Genomic DNA, 21,381 nt, shown 5'->3' with positions numbered 1-21,381 from the left:
GAGACTCCCGGAAATAATCTGTGGTGATATTCCAGAAGGAACTCCTCGTGTAAATAATCACGGAAGAAAATCCTTTAGAAATCCTAAAAGGAACAATAATAAAAGAGTCTTGTAAGGAAACGCCTGGGGGAATCGTAGGAGGAACTTCTGGAAGAGTTTGTCTGAGAAGAGGCTCTTCAAGACCAGTTAATTTTCTAGACGTTTGGACAACCGTCACAAAACCTTGTACCTTTTATTTTGGTTTTATGATGATTTTAAGAACCTCTTCTACCCTATTTGACTTAATAAAGTTACTTGAAAACCTACGTGACGGTCACACCAAAAGCCTATTGAAAGCAATATAGATACTTGAATAAAAGTGGTTTGTGCATTTATAATACCCTTTTCATTGTCACTTTGTTTAGATGTTTATTAACCCTCGAACGATCGCGCTGTTGTATTTTGTACAACACGTTATAAAAATCTCGCTTTTTGTACTCAGTATTAGCGTGGTGCTGACGCAGGTAGTCAACCGCGCGAGTTACGGAAGGTTAACATCGGTGCAAAATTTCATCGAATCAAGCCAGACGTTTAACGGAAGGTTATCGAACAGCGTCACGCTCCACTTCTATGCGCAAATCTTTCTTTAAGCCATAAATTGGTCGGCGTTAAGTCAGAGGGGACCAAGTAACAAAATTGACGAAAATTAGATTTTTAAGGCATTTGATTGAGAATTACTTTAGCTACTTGGAACATTCACCCGATTTTCGTAATGTTACAATTAACGAGAGTTATAGCACAATTTTCTTTTGATTGAACTGCGAAAATCGATGCAGTGCGAAAATGTGCAGTCAGAGTGGACCAAATGCTTGATGTCAAGAGAACTGAAAAAATATGTATTAGTTGAAATCCAATAATCAAACTAGTGTATCAACAAAATATAATAGGTTTCCAAATCTTATGACTCTCTAACGCATTTTCTGATAATTGTTGATCAAGAAAGCACGTGAAAATCCATTTTATTATTGTCAATATCGTATTTTACAGATCATCGTGTTGAATTGTGGTAATTCGGGTGCAGACAGAGTGGACCATGTGTCTCTAAGAAAAATAGTTAAAATAACCTTATTCTTCGTAATCCTTTCCAAACCAAAATATATTTGTTAAGTATCTGTTGGGCATCATATTGAAATGTACCAATACCCGTTCCATGAAGAAATTTATTTTATCGTTTTTTTTAAGAATTGTGTACTTGGTTCACTCTGTCTAAACGAATTTTGGGAAAACGCCAGTCTTCTGAATAAATTATTATGAACTGTGTAACTAAAATATTTCAAAAACGTACCGAACTATGAAAATACGTTCAAAAGTTGATAGCTATTGAATGTTCAAGTTAAGAATTCTTAAATAGCGCATGAGCAATTAATGCATTAATTCACCTGCTGTACTTTGATTGATATTGAACTGTTGTACTTGGTCCACTCTGACTGAACATAAAAATTGAAAATGGCAATCAACAGTGTAATAACAGAAATATCAAATTTCAAACTTCCTGCTCACATTATACATCAATCCTATTAACTGTTGCCCTACTTGTGCATTATTTTTTTTCCATAAAATATGTACAAACTTGAGTGTGAACTGTAGTTGATTGTAGATTTCCCAAAAACTGTTCAGTTAGAGTGGACTAAGTACAATCAATTACTTAGCAATTTCCCGGTTTCAATTTTTTTACGTTTTTTCGTGATCAATACAGAGCGATGCTTTGATGACTAGTTATAAAGATTAATGGTAAAAATTCAAGAACATTTGTTGAAAAGCTCAAAACTTTTCTAGAAATTAGGTAAAAGAAACATGGTCCTCTCTGATTTAACACCGACCAATTCATCTATTAAATAATGGTTCTTTATGATGTCTCTATATAAATCAGCCATTCCATAGAAAAACGATATAGTGCAACTCTGATTGTCGTGAAACCTGGTGGGTTCGAAGTTCTTCGAAAATAGTTAGACCCGTATTTTTTTATTTCGTCATTAGGGTGTCCAATTTTCAAATAGGGTGGTCGTATAAATCAAGGTTTTTAAAAACTAAAAAAAAATCAGAAAAATCATATTTTTTGAATCAGTCAACCCAGTACTTCCCAAACTGTGCGCCGCGGCGCCCTGGTGCGCCGCGAACTTTTCCCAGGTGCGCCGCAGGCTTTTGAGTTGTGACGGACGAAACAAACAAAAACAAACTCTTTATTTGTATTGCCGAGCTCCCTTAATTTTGTTTTGTTTAGTAAAACTAGTATCGCTTCATTTTTTTAATTCATTCTCCGAGTCTTCATTTGTTCCACAGGATTTCTGGAATCCTCTTTAAACATATCAATTGACACCAAATTTTAAAATGTTTAAATTTTAAGTTATTAAAATTGTTTTTGGACCTTATAAGCTTCAGCTTAGCTTTTGATTTAACTATAACTTGTTTATAGTTTTTATTTCAAGAACCGTATTTGCGTTCTTTTCAGAATAATTACAAGGTCTTCGGAACAGCTAGCGGCATGCAGGTTTGCCGTTGTGATATTGTGAAGAGTAGGCTTTAACCTTTTTGATCCGGACTATTTCATCAGTACTGCCGCAACCTCATTGAACTTTGAATAAGTTTGCCATGCTCGGTTTCATCACTGGGGCTATATATGGCCACTCCAGCCTCAAAGGGTTAAGTCGAAATTTATGAAAATAAAGATTTCAATCAAAGCCCATCTGACAGGTTCTTTAAAATCTCTTCATGTGCCTAAATTTGCCAAAATAAATAAAAGTGTTTGAAAGTATTGCTTTTCAATTCCCGTAAAAAATTGATACTTTGCAAAGACGCGGACACCGTCTTCAGCCAGAGGCTGTACAGACTGAATGAAACTTAACACTAGACAAGGGACACACGGAGCATGCACCAGTGGATACGGAGAAGAAACTATCCTCATGAAAAGTTTCATCGCCCGGAGCGGGAATCGATCCCTCACCCCATAGCATGGTGCGATTAGAAGCTTGGTGATCTAACCGCACGGCTAAGAGGTTCCATCACTTTGGTCAAGTTGTGTGAAGTCATTTTATTTCAATTGGAATTCTTAAATTATTGCAAACGCTTTAGAATATTTGGCTGAATTTTTAAAAAGCAGCAGTATGTTTTACCTGTACATCTGAGTTTTTTGCTCTTTTATAAAGCTTCTATGATGAAATCAACATGATTTTTGAAATCTTACAAACATATTAAAATTATGTTTGTGAGATTTATTAAAAAAAAGTTTTCCAAATTTTCTCTAAATTCTAAGAAAACGTGATATAAGAAGTGTTTCACGATTTTGCCTTTGACATTTTAAAGTGAAAGCTGTTTATAATTTAAAAAAATCTTTGGTGCGCCGCGACATTTTTGGAAATTGCAAAGGGCGCTGCGATAGCAAAAAGTTTGGGAACCTCTAACTCAACCGATTTTAAACTTTTTTTTTGTTTGAACGCTATTGAGTTCTAGTTTTTAGGAAAAATACGTTTAATGGGCCAAACTGGAGTATTGTGTTGTTTTTTGCTGTGCATGCATCGTTCCTGTTAAGGGTTAGTATGGCAGCATAATCAATCGCGTTCGCTATTGTCTCGCGTGAAAATCAAAACAATAGATGCGCGGGGGCTTAGTGTTCAGTATTGTGTTGTTCTTTGCTGTGCATGCGAGTGTCGCACGATTGTATCGTTTTAGAGCTCGGTTGACGGCTGATCGAATCAATGACTGCTGATCGATGAGCTTGTTCCTTGCTTTTCTTTGAAAAATGCAGTAAAAATATCTGTTAGTTTAAAATCATCCTTCATATATTTACTCAACAAGGACTGTAAACTTCGTCACTTCAAGCGTTGGCCAAATCTATATAAATAAAAATGGAATTGTGTTTGTATGTCACGAATAGGCTCTGGAACGGGCCAACGGATCTACACAATTCTTGCAGTTTTTCATTCGTGCAGGGCTCCGACGTGTTTGTACGAAAAAATAATTGGGGAAGTCGACCGGGAATGCACCGAAAACGAGAAAGTTTAGCATTCTATTTTTCGGGGCATTTCTCTACAGAGCTGCTTGTCAAAAACACAGTAGGCAGGCAGAACGGCGTTTGCCGGGACAGCTAGTGTTTCAATAAAATTGTTCTATTTTAAATAAATTCTTCTGTATTTTTGTATAGTCCGGCATCGTACGGTACTGGCAACACTGATTTGATCCGTAATTATGCGTCAGTATTTTGCCTAAGTTTGTGCGGTACGTCACTATCAGTGGCAGCACAATATTTTGTTTCAATATATCGATTTCCGTATACTATACGGTTGTATGGATCGCATCGCTTCCCAAAGTGTATTCCTGATCTATGTAACTATCAATCCCTCCCTACTAAAAAAAACTCCTTCCCGTGACAACTGTGGAGGGTCCAGTAGTACATACAACCTCTAGTAGCAACAGTTGTCAAACTAACATTCCTTCCCTTCCCCGGTAGACCGTTTGAGCTCTTGAAACGTGTACATTGAGGATGGTGGCGAATCCCATGCCCCAACCTATTAGTTCTCTGTGCAATTATGCTAGCTCAGGCCAATCATGGAGCAGCAACTACGAAGTGTACGGTCACCAATGCTCATACCCATGCTCAAAATACGTTGAAGGGGCTAAACTGTGTTTTGGTGCAACAAATAAGCAAATATATTAGTTTTTTCACGTTTCATGGTCTCAAGACCAAAGAGGTACCCTGGTTTTATATTTTTATCAGAAAATTCAGGAAATTTGGCGAAATATATTATGAAATCAGAGATGTATGTTTTTTTTTAGTTTTGATTTTTTGAATATCGAGAGTCTTATATTTTAATACAAGCTGCTCTAAAACTTCATAAAACTATGCCTCGCATTGCTTTTTCGAGTGATTCCTGGTATTTTTGGCATCGATACATGTATAAGGATTCAAAATATAATCAAATTAGAAAAAATGTTCTGTATGGGAAAATTTGGCCTTTTATTTGCAAAAAAAATCGTATCTCATCAACTAAAAAACATACATCTCTGATTATTTGATATGTAACGCCAAATTTCCTGAATTTTCTGATAAAAATATAAAACTAGCGTACCTCTTTGGTCCCGGGACCTTGAAAACGTGAAAAAAGTAATATATTTGAATATTTGTTGCACAAAAACACAATTTGGCCCATTTAACGTATTTTTCCTTGTGAAGCGGATCTGGTGTGATGGTTAAGACACGAGACTATGACGCCGAGGATCTGGGATCGAATCCTACTCCCGACAAACTCACGAAATTTGAGTTCTTTCCTCGGAAGGGAAGTAAAGCGTGGGTCCCGAGATAAACTAGCCTAGGGCTAAAAATCTCGTTAATACAAATAAAAAAATAACCTCTCGTTACCAAAAAAGTCGTTGGGAGTCAACGTAACGATTTATTACAAGCCATGTTACAAGCCCTGTTTGTTATGATTGACAGTACGGGTTTGATTACATCTTCAAAACTAATGGGACTTCAGGATGTATCCTTCTCAGCGGGGCAGCACGGACGTCAACCACGAATAGATGTGCCGTAGTCCACATGAATTTGACATGTTTGGGAAATTGACACTTTTGAGCACTCTGACAGATTTGGGATATGCATGACATTTGCGAATTAGTCATCATTACCATAAGTTATTACTTAAGAAAAACGTGTAAAACTAGCAAAAGGTTATCGAAATTTTAGCGTGCAATCGTTCGAAATTACATGAGAACGCGGAGATAGCAAATAAATCAGTAAGAAATTGTGTAATGCATCAATTTTCAGCGAAAACAGTTTTGAACGTGTTTTTGTTGTGAGCTACGGGGATTTCGCCTTCCGCTGGCCCCTGATCCTTCTATTTTTTGGAGCATGGTTTCCCAGTTTTTGAATGGACAATCGCAGCAAGCTTTTTTTTCTCGCGTTTTTCTCGTCTCACGTGTTGTTTTATTCAGCTGAAGAATTAGTAAAATGCTGCAAATACAAATTCCGCGAAGTTTTCCATGCTTTTAAAGCAAATTGTTAAGTGTTAGGGTTGTGATTTGGCTCTAGTTTTTAGATACAATTGAGCGGCATTCAAAGTGAAGTTCACTGGAGAATTGATTTTTCTACAATACTGAAAGGTAACATGATAAAAATTGGGTATTTTTTCTAGTGATTGCGTGAGAGTTGTGGAAAATTTACTTTATAATAGGTGAAAAACTCAGTGGTGAGATGCAGACTAGACCCGGTTCCCGTTCTGAGGTCGACCGTTTTGATAGCCTGAAGGAGTGCTACAAGAGATATGAAAGTTATTCACGGCTTTTTTTCGTATTAATGGATAAGTAAAAGCACGAACTTACCCGTTAAATAAATTTTTGTGGAATGAAAATTATATGTCTTTGCCAAACCACCTCCAACAATAATAATCCTGCCGTGTTACTTATTTATAGTGAATTCTAGATCATTAAAAAATCCAAACTCCTTGTTATTTACGATAGCGTCGGTAAGTCGCTAGCATCTCGATAAATAGATATTGTCCCTACTATCCCTTCCCATCCTCATAACGGAGATGCGCAACTCTCAAGATTGCTCTAGGCAGATTATCTCACTGAGCTATCAATGGTGCTTAATCCTAGGCTGATTTGACAGGAAACACGATGGAAGTGCCCTCAATTCCTGAATTAAATAGGCCTGATGGTGCACGCCAACATATCTCCATTATTTACTACATATTGCACATATCAACCATTTCCATATAGTTGTCCTGTCCAAATCCTTGGTACCTCGTCAGTGTTTATAAATCTTGAAATATAACTTCAGAATGGTCCCAGTAATGGTTAAAATGGACTCAGAGTCATATTGTTGTGATGGAAAGAGAAAGCTCGAAAGCTTCTTCATTCCAAATTTCATTGGCTATTGAACGGAAGGCAATTGTAGTTGATAGCTAGCTGCTGAGCTGGTAGCTGTATTCGTAGTCCTAGATTCAGCTAATTTCGCATTTTTGTAATTTGAACCAAGGCCTTGCAAGGATTGAACACTTTCAAGCTAGCTATGTTTTATAAACTCTAATTATAACTATTTACGACTATTGAATAGCAAATTTCAAATCAACCAATTTCCATTCGAGAATCGTGAACTCACAGTACCTAGCATAACTTAGTGTCTCAAGTGCGAAACCGTTCACACGTGTCAGCAGTCGTGGCCAATTTTGCACCTCACAGTCACACCATACTGCCCCATGGGTTTCTCCGGGGAGCCACCACCACCGCCGACGACGACGACGCTTTTCAGCAAAATATTATGCGACATGGTTGACGTGAGCTTCTAATTGAAACTTCACATGCAGGGAATAGGAAAATTGATGCCATTTAGCACATATCTTACCGGTGTGGTGGCGTCGTTTTCTTGCCAAGTCGTCGCACCAAACCCATAGAGCCCCCCAATATACGAAAGTGGGTAAGCCACATGCGAGCAAGTTCACTCTCCACTCAACAGGTTGTTCGTGGTGGATTAAACAGGTTATCAAGATCATCAATCTCACATCAAAAGGGGGTTGGTTCATGTTTAATTAAAAAATAATTAGATTTTTAATACATTCAGCTGGATGCAATAGCTTGAAATTGATATTTTAGAACTAAATTGTCTTTAACCCTCATGTGGCCGGCAGGGTACCCGAGTACCCAGCACCCATTTAAAATACACGGTGTAGAAAAAAGCAAAAAGTTTGCCGGCCACATAACGGTTAAGGTTGGTACGTAGTACAGCTTATATATACACTCCCGTTCAAAAGTTTGGGGTCACCCCCTCAAAAACATGTCATTTTTTTAGGCCCATATCTCCGCCAATTTGCGTCCGATTTCAAAACCCTAGGTTTCATTCAAAAGATAATAAGTCAAAGAAACTTTGAACATGATTTAAAAGAAACTTTTTCAAAAAATTTTGTATGTAAACTTAATCCAAAGTTGCCAAATTTTCTAAAAAATGAATATAAACCAGTGAATCAAAATTCAACCATCGCGCAACAATAATGACAATGTCGCAACCTGTATTTGTTGCGACAAATAAACCCATGCGATATAAGTTTGTCCCAACTTGAAAATAATGGGATTAACATCGTACATCACGAGTTTAGAGATTTTCAAGCCTTGCATTCCGATTTTCGAACGGTAACTTCGAGTCGGTAAACACTGCAACTCTGGTGAAGCTCTATCATCAAACAGTTTCGACTTTGGGTTAGAAATAATTGATTAATCACGAGTTGAAAAGTACGCAACAAATTCAGCTTCCGTTTTGTCTGCAACAAAAAATTTTGAGATCATGTCATTATCTGTTACCAGTAGGGATAAAGAGTAATCGTCGCACCTTCTTTGTTGCTTGTTTTGTGCCTCTTTTGTCTGACAATTCTCTTCACTGATATAAACTTACGGCAGTGTCGCTGGAAGTTGGGTCGACCAAATTTTAAGATGAGAGCGGCAATATGATCCATTTTCTATTACCTTTCAACTGCTTTTTACAGAACTTAGTTTAAAAATCTAGAAAAAAAATTATTAAGTAAATTAATCCTTGATGTCATCGACCAAAAGTTTGGGGTCACCCCTCAAAATGCTGTATCGGCCAAAAGTTTGGGGTCACTATCGTAAAACATGGAAAAGTGATTTGTTGATATCTTTGTCATCTTTCATTCAATTTTAATTCTTCTTGGCTTATTTGAAACAAAATGAATGATACTTACTGCATAGACATTGAACCACACATATTTGTTGAAATTTACATACTAAAACTTAACGTAAAGTTGCCTCATTTTTTGAAGCGTGGTAAAATGTGCTTACTTTACATAACATTTTTATATACAAAAATCGTTAAATACGTTAAATTGAAGACATCAAACGTAAATTTAGTTAATTATCTTTGAAATGAGCCAGAAATAATTAAAATTGAACTAAAGATGACGAAGATATCACCAAATCACTTTTCCATGTTTTACGGTAGTGACCCCAAACTTTTGGCCGATACATCATATTGAGGAGTGACCCCAAACTTTTGGTCGATGACATCAAGGATTAATTTACTTAATAACTTTTTTTCTAGATTTTTTAGCTAAGTTCTGTGAAAAGCAGTTGAAAGGTAATAGAAAATGGGTCATATTACCGCTCTCATCTTAAAATTTGGTCGACCCAATTTCCAGCGACACTGCCGTAAGTTTATATTCATTTTTTAGAAAATTTGGCAACTTTGGGTTAAGTTTACATACAAAATTTTTTGAAAAAGTTTCTTTTAAATCATGTTCAAAGTTTCTTTGACTTATTATCTTTTGAATGAAACCTAGGGTTTTGAAATCGGACGCAAATTGGCGGAGATATGGGCCTAAAAAAATGGCATATTTTTGAGGGGGTGACCCCAAACTTTTGAACGGGAGTGTACATGAATCCTGCGCAATTCAAACTGATCACTAAAACAAGAAGCAGTTTCTGTTTCAAGAAGTGTTTTTGGCAAAATTCAATCAATAAGTAGTATGAACAAAAAAACATCTAATTAATTCAGTTATTATGGTAGATGGCTTTTATGCTGTTTTAAAACTTTTTTAAAACTACTAAAATTTTAAATGCCCCTTACCACAGATAACCTTAACAATATTTAAATATTTGCATTTAAAAGTATGTTACTTGATATTTTTTCAAATGAGACATTTGGTTTCATCGTGGTTCTAAGAACCATGATAAAACTTTGAAACTGTTTTAAAACCTCGATAGAACCACAAAAAAAAAATTTCTAATTGCATTTCTCTTTTCAATTCTTATTTACAGCGTAACGAGTCAAATCTCGACGTATCACTCTCAGTTCCACACTATAACGGCCAACACGGACAGCATTACAACATGAATGATCACGTAAGTTCAATAACATTACTCAATCATCAGCACATTTAACATCAAGCAATCCCTCCTCCTTTCGCAATATCCCAGAACCCAAATCCGGACGACTCCTTTTTCGATAGCTCTTCGACGCAGTCTAGTTCGCCTGAACGGCCTTTCTTTGACTCCGATTGTTCAAGTTCGTCGTCCCGTTCGATATCTCCCCTTGGGATCGAACCGCCTGATTTGAAAACCGACGAATTTTTCCATTCGTCTTCGTCTGATTGCATGGATGTTAACGATGATAACTTTTTTGACTCTTCGAGCTCCGATGAAGCCCTATTCTCTGAGAGCTCTGAAGAAAGTGAGGGCGATGAATTGAAAGATTCGGGATTTGCATCCGAGAGAGGAATGTCGGTTGAAGTTGAACATTCTGCAACGTTGCAAAATGTTTCCATTGATTTAGACCTGTCACTTGACGAAGATGTTGAATACTGGAGTGACCTGATGACTTGTAATAGAGTTGTGAAGCAGTTTTCTCAAAATGACAAGTCTTCAACTACGGAAATGAAGGAACAACAAAACTTGAAAGCTCCAAATGAACCCGTATCTAAAAAGAATATTGAACGCAATTTGAATTTGACTGAATGTTTGAAAAAGAGAAATAGAATCGAAATTTTAGAGTGCGAAGGGATAAATGATCTTAGAGAACCATGTAAAACATCGTCAGAACCAGTCACTGAAATCGAATGCAAAATTCTTCCGAATTCGGAAAATGTCGATAACGAAGTAGAAAATGAGGAACCTGTCACATCTGAAAACGAACAGTTGCACATTCCCGAAAACAAACAATTACCCGCAAATGATAATCCTAAGAATTTTAAAACAACAGATAACTCTGATAGCAAGGATAACACCTTGTCTTCAGAACCGTTCTATGGCTTTGATTACGTGGAACCTATTCAACGTGACAAAATCCAAGAACCCACAGTCATCACCCATACCACACAAGTCTCTCCAGAAGAACAAAACTTTGGAGTATGGCTTCCATCATCTTCTCAAATTCCACCTTCTCAAAACTTGTCCATGCCTAGCCAAACAATTGAGTCACAGAGTACGACGCTTTCCCGTATCCTAAGCACTAATAAAGGTTCTATCATTCCACAACTAAGCATCGATCCATTTTGTTCATTGGATGACATTCCGGCGCGACCGAAAGAAATCATGTCGGAAATTGCAGCCATTTTCCAGCAGTTGACCAAGCTGGAGCTGGAGGGCAGTAAGCTGGTACTGATGGTCAAGACACGTGCCACGTGGGATATGTGTTCCATGGAAAATGATGTGTACGTATCTAATGATTCTGTAAGGTTTACTTGAAGCTCTAATTCATTTCACTGCAGTTTAACACGGCAATCTACCCCGGAGGACGTTTTGAGAACCATCAACTACCATCGAAAGCATAGTAAACAAAGATTCGTCTTGATTGTATTCCTGCTGTCGGAAGTCTTCAAAATGCTTGCCAACGGATCTTGTTGTACCAAGCGAGAGCTGTACTACCGCGATCCTCAGCTAACTGTCCACCAACGATGCGTAGACGATGCTCTTCAGGACGTATGCTTCTTGCTGAAGGCTGACCTTTGGGAGCTGAACGTATTTTCCTCGTCCAAAGGCCTTATTGCCGGACCGATCAAGTTCCACTCCAAGCACGAAGAAATGATTGACTGTTGCAACTCGTTCGGCACTCAAATTCCGGCCGACGTCAACGGACTGCTGGAGGTCGAGGTGGATGCTGAACTGATCCTGATCGTTGAGAAGGATACCGTTTTCAGAAGGTTGCTGGACGACGGAGTTCTCACCCGGTCATCGAGGAAGATCATCATTGTTACGGTATTTGGGCTAGACGTAGAATAGCGTGGTCATCTTGTAACTCAACCTTATTCTTCTGCAGAGCAAGGGCTATCCGGACGTAGGAACCAGGTTGCTACTAAAGAAGATTTGGGACAAATGCCGAATACCGATGTACGCACTGGTCGACGCAGATCCCTTCGGAATCGAAATCTACTGTGTCTACAAGTTCGGTTCACTGGTATCTACCGTCCATGTAATCCTAAGAATTCCAGCTTTCTTCATCAACTTCCCCCCATTTTCTTCAAGGCCCTCTCGCACCAAGCATCGCAGCTAGCCGTTCCGCAAATCCAGTGGTTGGGACTGAAGCCTTCGCATACTACGTTGCTGGACTTGAAGTTGCTACCGCTGACGCCTCGGGATCAGAGTCGCATCCGGGAGTTGTTGAGGCGTCCCTACATTGGTCAGCGAGGATGCCTGCTGGAACGGGAGTTGAATCTGATGCGGGAACTCAACGGCAAAGCGGAGATTGAAAGTCTGACGGACATTTCGGTGGACTACTTGCTGAGCGAGTATCTGCCCAATCAACTTCGGTTGATTAGCACGTAGTTTCATGATTGTATATTGAAAGAATATATAGATAACGCTTATTGTGATTTTACCCAGGTGATCTAATTGTGTACTTCAAAAATTGTCATTTTAACGTGTGAAATAGATTAATAATAGGTTGGCACGGATACAACGATCTCATTCTTGTAGTTAGTCTGGAAACCGTAGTCCTGCAACATTGCATCGTGGTTGAAACTCCCAGAGGTATTAAGGGGATTCCAGAATAGCTGCAGAAAGTTTCAGAGATTTTAAGGCGTTTCAGAGAATTTTGGGGAACTTTATGGATTGAAAGAGAGTTTCAGGAATTTTATAAGAGCTTTCGTAGGGTTGCAAAGGGGTTTCAAGGCATTTCCGTGGATTTCAGGGGGCTTTAAAGGTTCAAAGGAAGATTACGGGATTCCCAGTTCGGTTTAATTTTGAGCTTCATGACGTTTCATTGGACTTCAGGGTGTTTCAGGGGACGTTTTAGAGCTTGAAGTTTAAGAGTAGACTGCAAGGCTCTCACGGTGGGTTTCTAAGGGGATTCAAAACGTTTCAAGTCATTTCAGTGGATTTCAGGCACATTCAGTGGGTTTCAGGGGACTTCAGTAGAGTTTTACGGAAGACATTGGAGTTCTCAGATGAACTTCCTGAGGAGTTTCAAGGCGATTCAATAGATTTAGGGGGTTTCAGGGGGGTAAAGTAGAAATTCACGGAAGACTACGGAGGTCTCAAGGGGTAAACGTTACAAGGCGTTTCCAGAGGTTTCAGGGGGTTTCGCGAGGATTCAGTAAAGTTTCAAGAAGTCAATGTTTTTGAGGATTTTCAGGAGGTAAGTAAGTTCAGATCTTATTCGTAATACAGCAAGCAATCAGTAAAAATACGCTTTTAGATTCCATTACCCATGCTCAATGTTTTTTTTTTTGCTAGACTCAACATAGTTGCATGAGGCTGTTCACTATTTGCGTTTGTAGGTTCAACGACCTATACCTAGGGGAGCTCGAATCAAACTTCGCATTATACACCCTTTAACCCCCTGGTGAAAATCGTACTTCGGCGTTTGAGGCCAACGAGGTCCAAATGAAATGGAAGATCACCCGACATTCTTTCACACCGTCCATTGTTGCTTTGATCAGTCTAGTCCGGTAGCTGTTCGGTTTCTCAGATCACGACTATCAATTGTTGCAGATAGGTGGACAACTATTGTCATCTTGATAAGTTTAGCAGCGGTACCGTCCGAGCTAGATGCTTTGTTGGTTTAGAGCTGGTGAATGTCATCCCTTCTTTCCTCAGCATGGAAGTTGGATGAATTCCGGCCTCTACTGCACCGATGTAGTCACTTCCTTGGTACCCAAGTAACACACATGTTATATAAAAGTTACGCACAATGTTAGAATTACGTAAAATAAACTTCTATACAACCAAAACTTGCGCTGTCGTAACTCTATTATAACATGTGTGTTGCTTGGATAATACCCTAATCTCCCATGCCCACTCTGCGGTGCTCATCGAAGTGCTACTTCCATCTTTCAGTCACCTCACGTCCGTACTTCTAGAGGCTCCAGTGCACATTTCGGGTCAAAGATCGAAGCCGTTGCGGAATACGATGAGCTCCTGGTAGAGATTCCGTGTTTCTTGAGGACGGTACAGCAGTTCCATTTCCTCGCACTCCGCTTCTTCCAGGTGGTGTTTATCCTCCCGAAAAAGGCGCCAGGTTCTATGCACTCCTCGTTGAATGTTTCTTACCGTCGACTCCTTTCCACGTATGGCTACTTTTACTGTACTCCAGCAGAAGTGGAAGAGAACACGTCAACCTCGTCCTTGTCTGACTACTGTCTCCTCGACCCACTAAACACATTCCTATGGTTGCCAAACCCTTTGTCTCTCCGGAACCACCAAGAAGGCATTGCTTCAGAGAGACGCTAGTGCACATCGCACCTTCAAGGTTAGCTGCGTAGCCTAAAGCAATGAACATCGATGACTCGCTTTTGAGAGTCCATCACGATAGCATGCTGGCGCTTAGCCAGTTTTCCGAGTCGTCATCATCACTCCCTTTGTCCTCGAAATGGTGTGCAGGGTCAACTCCACGCCCGCACTCAACTGTTTTGCAGACATCAAGAACTGATGCCTACGTGCAACCAGATCTGACCTGCTGAAGGCAAGGGTATCACTACCCTTCAAGCCCTATCAGTTGCACAAGAAGGTTGCAGGCAGTAGGGTCTCCACCTGCCCGGCCCTTACCTGGGACTCCTTTCCAACTGTTCTGGCTCGGGTTCAACCCAGTAGACCGGCGCCTCGACAGTCACGCTACCAGGACGTTCTCTCCGCAGCCACTCAACCGCTGTAAGTGTCGATTTCGACCGCAGGTTCCGGCATGACCTACGAAGCCGACTCCGAACCCCTGGACCACCGCTTGTACCGCATCTGAACTAGCCATTCTCCGAGTCCACACGCCATCTCCTCTGTAGCTCCAAGATGATGTGGGTGATAACCGTTAAAACGGCATTCCAACCAAACTCATCCCCACAAATCCTCTAAACAAGATTGTCCGGAGTTGTGTTCTCCCCGCATGTGGCAAGCATGCGGTCACGCATTGTGCAGTAAACGCGGGCACACGAACAAAACGTGTTCTGTCGTTTCCGCTAAACTAGGACAAAAAGGGCGCTCGGAGAACCCGCATGCCAAAAACGGTGAGGATATTGTAGTAAGCAACCATGGCCTGAAAGGTCCTGATGCAGTCATTTTTTCCTGCCCTTATCTCGGTCTTCAGCGCGGCATTTGCAGCGGTGAACGCCACCCGTCGTTCGTTCCGCTCTTCCTCAGATCGTCCTGCCCGTAGGCAGGCGCGGGGCAAGTCCGCAATCGCTTGAGTCCACCTATAAGCCGGTGCGATGGTCTCCCATTTCTAGGGTGCACTCGCCTAGGCGTGGTCGCATCGTACGCACTCGAGAGTACCGCTGCCAGCTCGTCTCCGTTTAAACCGAGTAGGTTCCGCTCACGGCGGAGCGCCTCCCTAAATACCCTTTCGTCGAAATATGATGTCTTTCACCAGGCCTTGTCCTAGCCGCCTCTTCCTTTACCCGCTGCCTGCTGTTGTTGTAGTCGATACTGTCGGCTACTCTCCAGTTCGAACTACTTGTTAGGCCGGGACTACAAAAAGTAAAGTCAATAATCGACTCCGCATCGTTCCGACTAAAGGTACACTTGATACCGACATTATCCAGGTCGACATCTAGTATGGCCAATGTCTCTAGTAGGATCTGACCTCGTTAGTTCGTGAAACGGCCATTCCATGGTCCAGGTATTGAGGTCACCCGCTAATACCACCGGCCTTTGTCCTGTTAGCACGGTCGTCATACAGTCCAACATCTGCGTGAACTGCTCGATCGGCCACCGCGGAGGCGCATAACAGCTACAGGAGAAGACCCCGTTCACTTTGGCGAACACGAAGCCCTTATAGGTAGGAAACACCAACTTCTGGACGGGATATTTACCCGTCGTCCATGTCGCCGTAGTTTTTCTGGGCCCATCCGCGACCCAATTGCCGTTACCGGCGGGTACTCGGCATGGGTCCACTATGATGGCGATATCAGTCCCCAAAACAGAAACAGCCTGACAAAGCAGTTGCTGAGCCGCGTCACAGTGGTTCAGGTTTAGCTGCGTTAGCTGCTACACTGCGGCTTTCTTGAAGGCCGGGCATCTTGGACCATCAGTTGAATGCCTGTAGTTCACGGATTTGCCCCGGCTACGTTTACCAATGCCGTGGCACTTCAGCGTTCTTGCAGTGCCGCATACGGCTGGACTGTGGGAATGAATGGATTAGTCGGTAAAAGTGGCGATGATGGCGATACCCGACAGTCCGCATCATCCGTGACAAAATGTTCGCAAACATAATGCTGGAAACAGAAGGATTCGTCGACAATCACCCACTAAACTCCGTTCCGTTAAAGCAGCAGGTTAAGATGCGCTCACTTCGAATCACTTCTTGCTGTACTGTGTTACGGCACGGGGCAGCGTCTGCCAGTCTCCGAGACTACTGGTTAGCCACTAGGAACATTCATGGAGCTCTGGCGCAGATGGGTGTAGGAGTATTTGCCGATAGTAACTAAAACCAGGCCGAATGTGTCGAGATTATGAAACCGTTGGAGTTTCATGGTTGGTGACCTAGTTGCTATGATAAATTAGAAGATACGGCGGAGTTTAGCAAGGGATTCTGAACGTCTTTCCCGAAAAATCTGGTCAATTTCAACGTGTAGTGATACATACAGGTCGAGGAGTCTTCGCCAGGCTGGCAGTCCTGTATGTCGCGAACATCCACGAGAAGGCGGATGAAGTCGCTCCGTAAACGGAAGTGGTCTACGGGACAAGGGAAGGTAGCCATAACACTGTTGATCGTGAAATGAACGCCCGTCGAAAAGATGTTCCAGTGGTGCTATTGTGTAAAAACAGTTTGTAAACAAATCGTCATTTGTAACAGTTTGAAAAAATACGAGTTATTGCACGAATGCTTCCTAGACTCTACGCTACCATCCTCACAGCTAATGGTTTCCAACCCCGTATGAGATTGGAAGTTCAAACATGTCACACTTCACAATAAGGCTAGCCCGATGAGTGATGAAGTGTGACACCTTCAATAACGGAAGGCGAGAGCTGCGACGCCACACGTCCGCTCTCCACATCCGATGATGGCAATTCAAGAAGTAATGCAATTCGATTCACTGCTCAAAACCATACATAGGCAAGGCACTCACGACACCGATTGGGATTGGATCGGAAAAGGAGAACGCACGCGCATCTCTAGTGTGTGAGGATGAAGTTCGATTGTTGCAGCGGACATCTGTGCGAGATTTGTATCTCTCCTTGCATGCTGACGAGTTCGGCTGATGAGTAAAGCAACCTCAACCTGCCCTGCCACAAGTCTTTAAGCGTGAAATCTTCGGACCAAGCGCTGCATTATGCTTCCCCTTGAAGTATGCAATATTGCTCCTCCCGGCGCACATAAGTGATGCCTATCGAATCGAATCAGCTCAAGGAAAATCAAACCTCCCCCAATCCGGTACCATCACGGTACCCTCCTTTCCCCCCTCCACGGCCGGGAGCTCAACGACCGAGCATTAGTTGATGTTGTATGTTGTTATGCTCGCTCATGTATTATACCACGGTTGGAGCTGATGGAGGAGAGATTGAGCTGACCTAAATTGGATTGGATTTTTGTGATTAAGAAACAGTTGGAAAGAAAATGCTGATTGACAGTGGGATTATTTCGCAAAGGAAATAATACAGCTCTGCTGTTTGGTTGGTTGCTTTGCTTCCCTCCACTCAGTGGTGCTGCGAGTACACTTCTCGCGGGCTCCATTCCGTCTCTCCCGAGTTATTGGGTGGGAAGGAGAGTGGGGGTAGGGTACTTTGTACTTGAGCGATTCCAAGCAACAGCATCAAAATTAAGGAAAATTTTTAATTCATGATTTTCTATTGAACTGAAACTTTGCACAGTTTTTCAGTTCCATCTAAATCGCCATTTTTCGATATCAAATTTTTATTTAGAGCCACGACTAACTTTTCAAAAGGGTGTATGTGAAAATGGTTCAAAAATATTCAAAAATATGCACAGCAAAAACGGATTGTTCGATTGTTATGAATTTTTCAGCAAAGTTAGATAGCTAAATGGTGATTTCTAAGAAAATATACACTGTGAAAAAAAAATCTATTTTATCATTGAAAAACATCATTTTTGTCACAAAAACTCAAATATCTCAAAACCCTATCTTTTTACCAACTTGAATTTTTTAGGGAAAACGGTCCATTGTATTAGCAATCTACCATAAAAATTTGGTGATGGTAAACTAATAACCAAAAAAGTTATAACATTTCAAAAATTTCACAATTTTTACATTTAGTAAAAAAAATTTTTCTGTGTAAATTATTTCGGCCGGGAATCGCGATTTGATGCTGATTTTATTGTTCAGCAAAGTTAGATAACTAAATGGCGATTCCTAAGAAAATATACACTGTGAAAAAATTTTTTTTAACATTAAAAAATATCAAAAACTCAAATATCTCAAAACCCTATCTTTTTACCAACGTAATTTTTTAGAGAAAACGGTCCATTGTATTAGCAATCTACCATGAAAATAAACAAAAAAGTTATGACAATTCAAACATTTCACAATTTTCACATTTACTAATAATTTTTTTTAGTGTAAATTATTTCGGCCGGAAATTGAAGTTTGATGCTGATTTTATTGTTAATGGCCTTGCGTGAGTAAAACAAGTTGTTTTTATTATATATTATATATACATATAATATAATATACTATGTACCGTAATGTTCCGATTTTATCACGCCCTCCGCGCATTAGTCGTTTATTCATTAATTTGCTGTTACATTTGAGGACAAGTGTTTTTCCTCTTCTTCAAGATGAATGTTGAAAGCGTGTTTTGCAACGTTAAAAATATTGAAATGGGTATAGATGTTGAAGAATATTACAGGGCATTTTTGAAAAGGGGCGTAATTAAATTGTTTAAACAGATGTCGCTGATGGCAATTTCTCAGTTGTTGTCGTTTTCGAACTTCCTGCGCCCTGCTTTACCGATGATATACAGATGGCTCGTTTGTCAAATTCTAGACGGCAGGACGTGCAAATGCGTAATTTTGTACACAATGTGGACATTTGGGCATAACCAGTCTCTTTCAGTTTATCTATGGTGCTTTCGGTGAGATTTCGTAACTCTTTTGAACATTTTTTTTCATCAAACGGTCTACAAGAGAGCGTTGAGTTGAAGACCTTTGAGAAAGCGACTGTTCATCTTGTTCGTTAGATTATAATAAACAAAATCACTTATTAATTTTAACTTACTTGTTTGGTGTTGGTGGCTGAAGAAAAAAAATACTATACAATTTTTAATATTCATAGCGGTAGTATTTTTTTGTTTTTTTCGTGAGCATTGTCAGGTATATATACAGACAAACAAACGTAACACTGGCGAAATTTTCATTGACCACGCCTTCAACGATCATTTTGAATCTTGGTTGTGGCTTTCATAACAAGAAGAGCGCCCATCGTTTTTCTTTGCGTTTGACGTTTCACACTAGCGCCTTCTGATGACGATATTGCACAACGCAGTGTTTCGTGAAACATTTCCACTGGGCGATGAATTTTCACTAAAATTGTTCTAGGCGTTTCGTCTGTTTGTCTGTGGTATGTACCTCTTGTTGTTGTTGTTAAAGTTACTCGCATTCTTCAGATCATAAAGTCTGTTCTCTACACACTTAATTTTGATTACCGAGTTCGGTAATTTTTTGACGAGATTAAAACTGCTGAGCACCGAACTCGTTCAGCAAAAATGCATTGTTTACCTTTTCCATACGATTTTGACAGTTGTTTTACTGATCCTCAGTAAAATCGATTACCGAAACTACCGAGATCGTACTGCTGTTATAATCTCGTCAAAAAAGTACCGAACAGGCAATTCAGAAATAAGTGTGTAAGAGGGATTTTTTTGCGGATAAACTAGACGTATACGCGTATAAAAACTTTTATTATACAGCTTTTGTCTTAAAAATAAATTCAATTCCATTTTTCTTATAATCAACAGCTTTTCAACACTATCAAGGGATTTTTTCACCAGTCACGTACAATAAAAAGTATGACAATCTCAATATTTTTGATCACAACACTGGATCGCGTCTAAGTTTCAAATAGATACTATAGTAATTACGAATAATCAAACTAAAGTATCATGAAAACAACTTGTTTAATTCAGGCGGTAGCCTTTACAATAAAATCAGCATCAAAATATAATTCTCGAAATAATTTACACAGAAAAAATTTTTTTTTGTTACTAAATGTAAAAATTGTGAAATGTTTGAAATGTCATAACTTTTTTGTTTATCAGTTTACCATCACCAAAATTTTATGGTAGATAGCTGATATAATGGGCCATTTCCCCTAAAAAATTGAAGTTGGTTAAAAGATAGGGTTTTGAGATATTTGAGTTTTTGTGACAAATATCATATTTTTTCAAAGTAGAAAAAGAAATTTTTTACAGTGTATATTTTCTAAGGAATCATCATTTAGTTATCTAACTTTGCTGAAAAATTTATAACAATCGAACAATCCGTTTTTGCTGTACAGCTTTTAGAATATTTTAGAACTATTTTCGCATACACCCTTTTGAAAAGTTAGTCGTGAGTGAATATGAAGGCTTAATATCAAAAAATGGTTTATATGAAATTGAAAAACTGTGCAAAGTTTCAGATATTTTTGAAATGGTCGCTCAGGATCGACTGACATGACTCCGTGGAATTCCTCACTTTCCTTCCCGACTTGGTGGCGGCGCGGCCGGGAGAGCAGCAGCTAACGCAGAACAAACGCATATTGAAATTGAATTTACGGAACGAACCTAGGTTGATTCTCTTTAGTTGTCACTCTTCGAGGGCAGAGTCGGATTTGAATCATTTGGATCAATTGTGGGTTTTAGACGAAAACATTTTGGACGGTTCACAATAACAAATGAGCCCTACAAATTCGCAATAAAATTGAATATCAGAAATTTACAATATACAGAAATACAATTTATCGCATGATGATGTTTCCACAGAGAACAGACATCCAGGCTAGAATAAATTTCATTCGGAAAGTTGTGTAAGGATTTGAATCTTTACTTGAGTAAGGTCGCAAACCAATATACGATGACAACACTAACGCCACCAAACACCATATTGCCACAGTCAGTGGTGAATTGAAACATTTCAAGTGGTGAATTAAATTAGTATGGGAAATTAACCGATTGCAGCGCCACGCTATTGCCACTTGTGTTGCTGATTTCAAATGGCGGTTAAATTCCTTACACAGTTTCGGAACTGGACTTGGATGTCTGTTCTCTGTGATGTTTCATGTACCCGATTCGTTTCTTGCATGAGTCTGGCTTTTGTAATGGTCTTTCAGTCTAATAAGGTAACCCCTCATTCCCCTCAAAGCATGACGTAATTTATGGCCGTTCCCATATCTCGCCTAAAACATAAAATGCATACCACCAATAATACTTGCAGTCTGTAAATGCCTGAGCCCCAAGCAGCTATCTCATTTGTTTTATGTGTAAGTG

General features: G+C 39.9%; 2 protein-coding genes across 4 annotated transcripts in view; both read left to right on the top strand.

Annotated features, from left to right (window-relative positions):
* LOC109427676 (TOX high mobility group box family member 4-A) overlaps window positions 1-21,381 on the top strand; it is a 370,265-nt gene that overhangs the window by 170,993 nt on the left and 177,891 nt on the right. For all 3 annotated transcript variants that reach the window (XM_062845691.1, XM_062845690.1, XM_062845689.1), the window contains one exon: window positions 9,796-9,879. In XM_062845691.1, coding sequence (XP_062701675.1) covers window positions 9,796-9,879 — 84 coding nt within the window. The remainder of the gene's footprint in view (window positions 1-9,795; window positions 9,880-21,381) is intronic.
* LOC115258121 (meiotic recombination protein SPO11) lies at window positions 9,886-14,868 on the top strand. The gene is made up of 4 exons (XM_029858161.2): window positions 9,886-11,186; window positions 11,244-11,730; window positions 11,792-11,929; window positions 11,998-14,868. Exons 1-4 carry the CDS (start codon window positions 10,132-10,134, stop codon window positions 12,295-12,297), a joined length of 1,980 nt encoding a protein of 659 aa, XP_029714021.2. The 5' UTR covers window positions 9,886-10,131; the 3' UTR covers window positions 12,298-14,868.

Source organism: Aedes albopictus, chromosome 1, assembly GCF_035046485.1.
Source record: "Aedes albopictus strain Foshan chromosome 1, AalbF5, whole genome shotgun sequence".
NCBI classification, from domain to species: Eukaryota; Metazoa; Arthropoda; class Insecta; order Diptera; family Culicidae; genus Aedes; species Aedes albopictus.
Note: the sequence above shows the minus strand (reverse complement) of the source record. Positions and strands in the feature narration are given on the sequence as shown.

Excerpts from the sequence above, each read along its gene's own strand:
- LOC115258121 (XM_029858161.2), top strand. The coding sequence starts at position 10,132 with ATGGATGTTAACGATGATAACTTTTTTGACTCTTCGAGCTCCGATGAA. Across the intron at positions 11,731-11,791 it reads GGAAGATCATCATTGTTACG|AGCAAGGGCTATCCGGACGT; the intron begins GTATTTGGGCTA and ends ATTCTTCTGCAG. Across the intron at positions 11,930-11,997 it reads TCTACAAGTTCGGTTCACTG|GCCCTCTCGCACCAAGCATC; the intron begins GTATCTACCGTC and ends ATTTTCTTCAAG.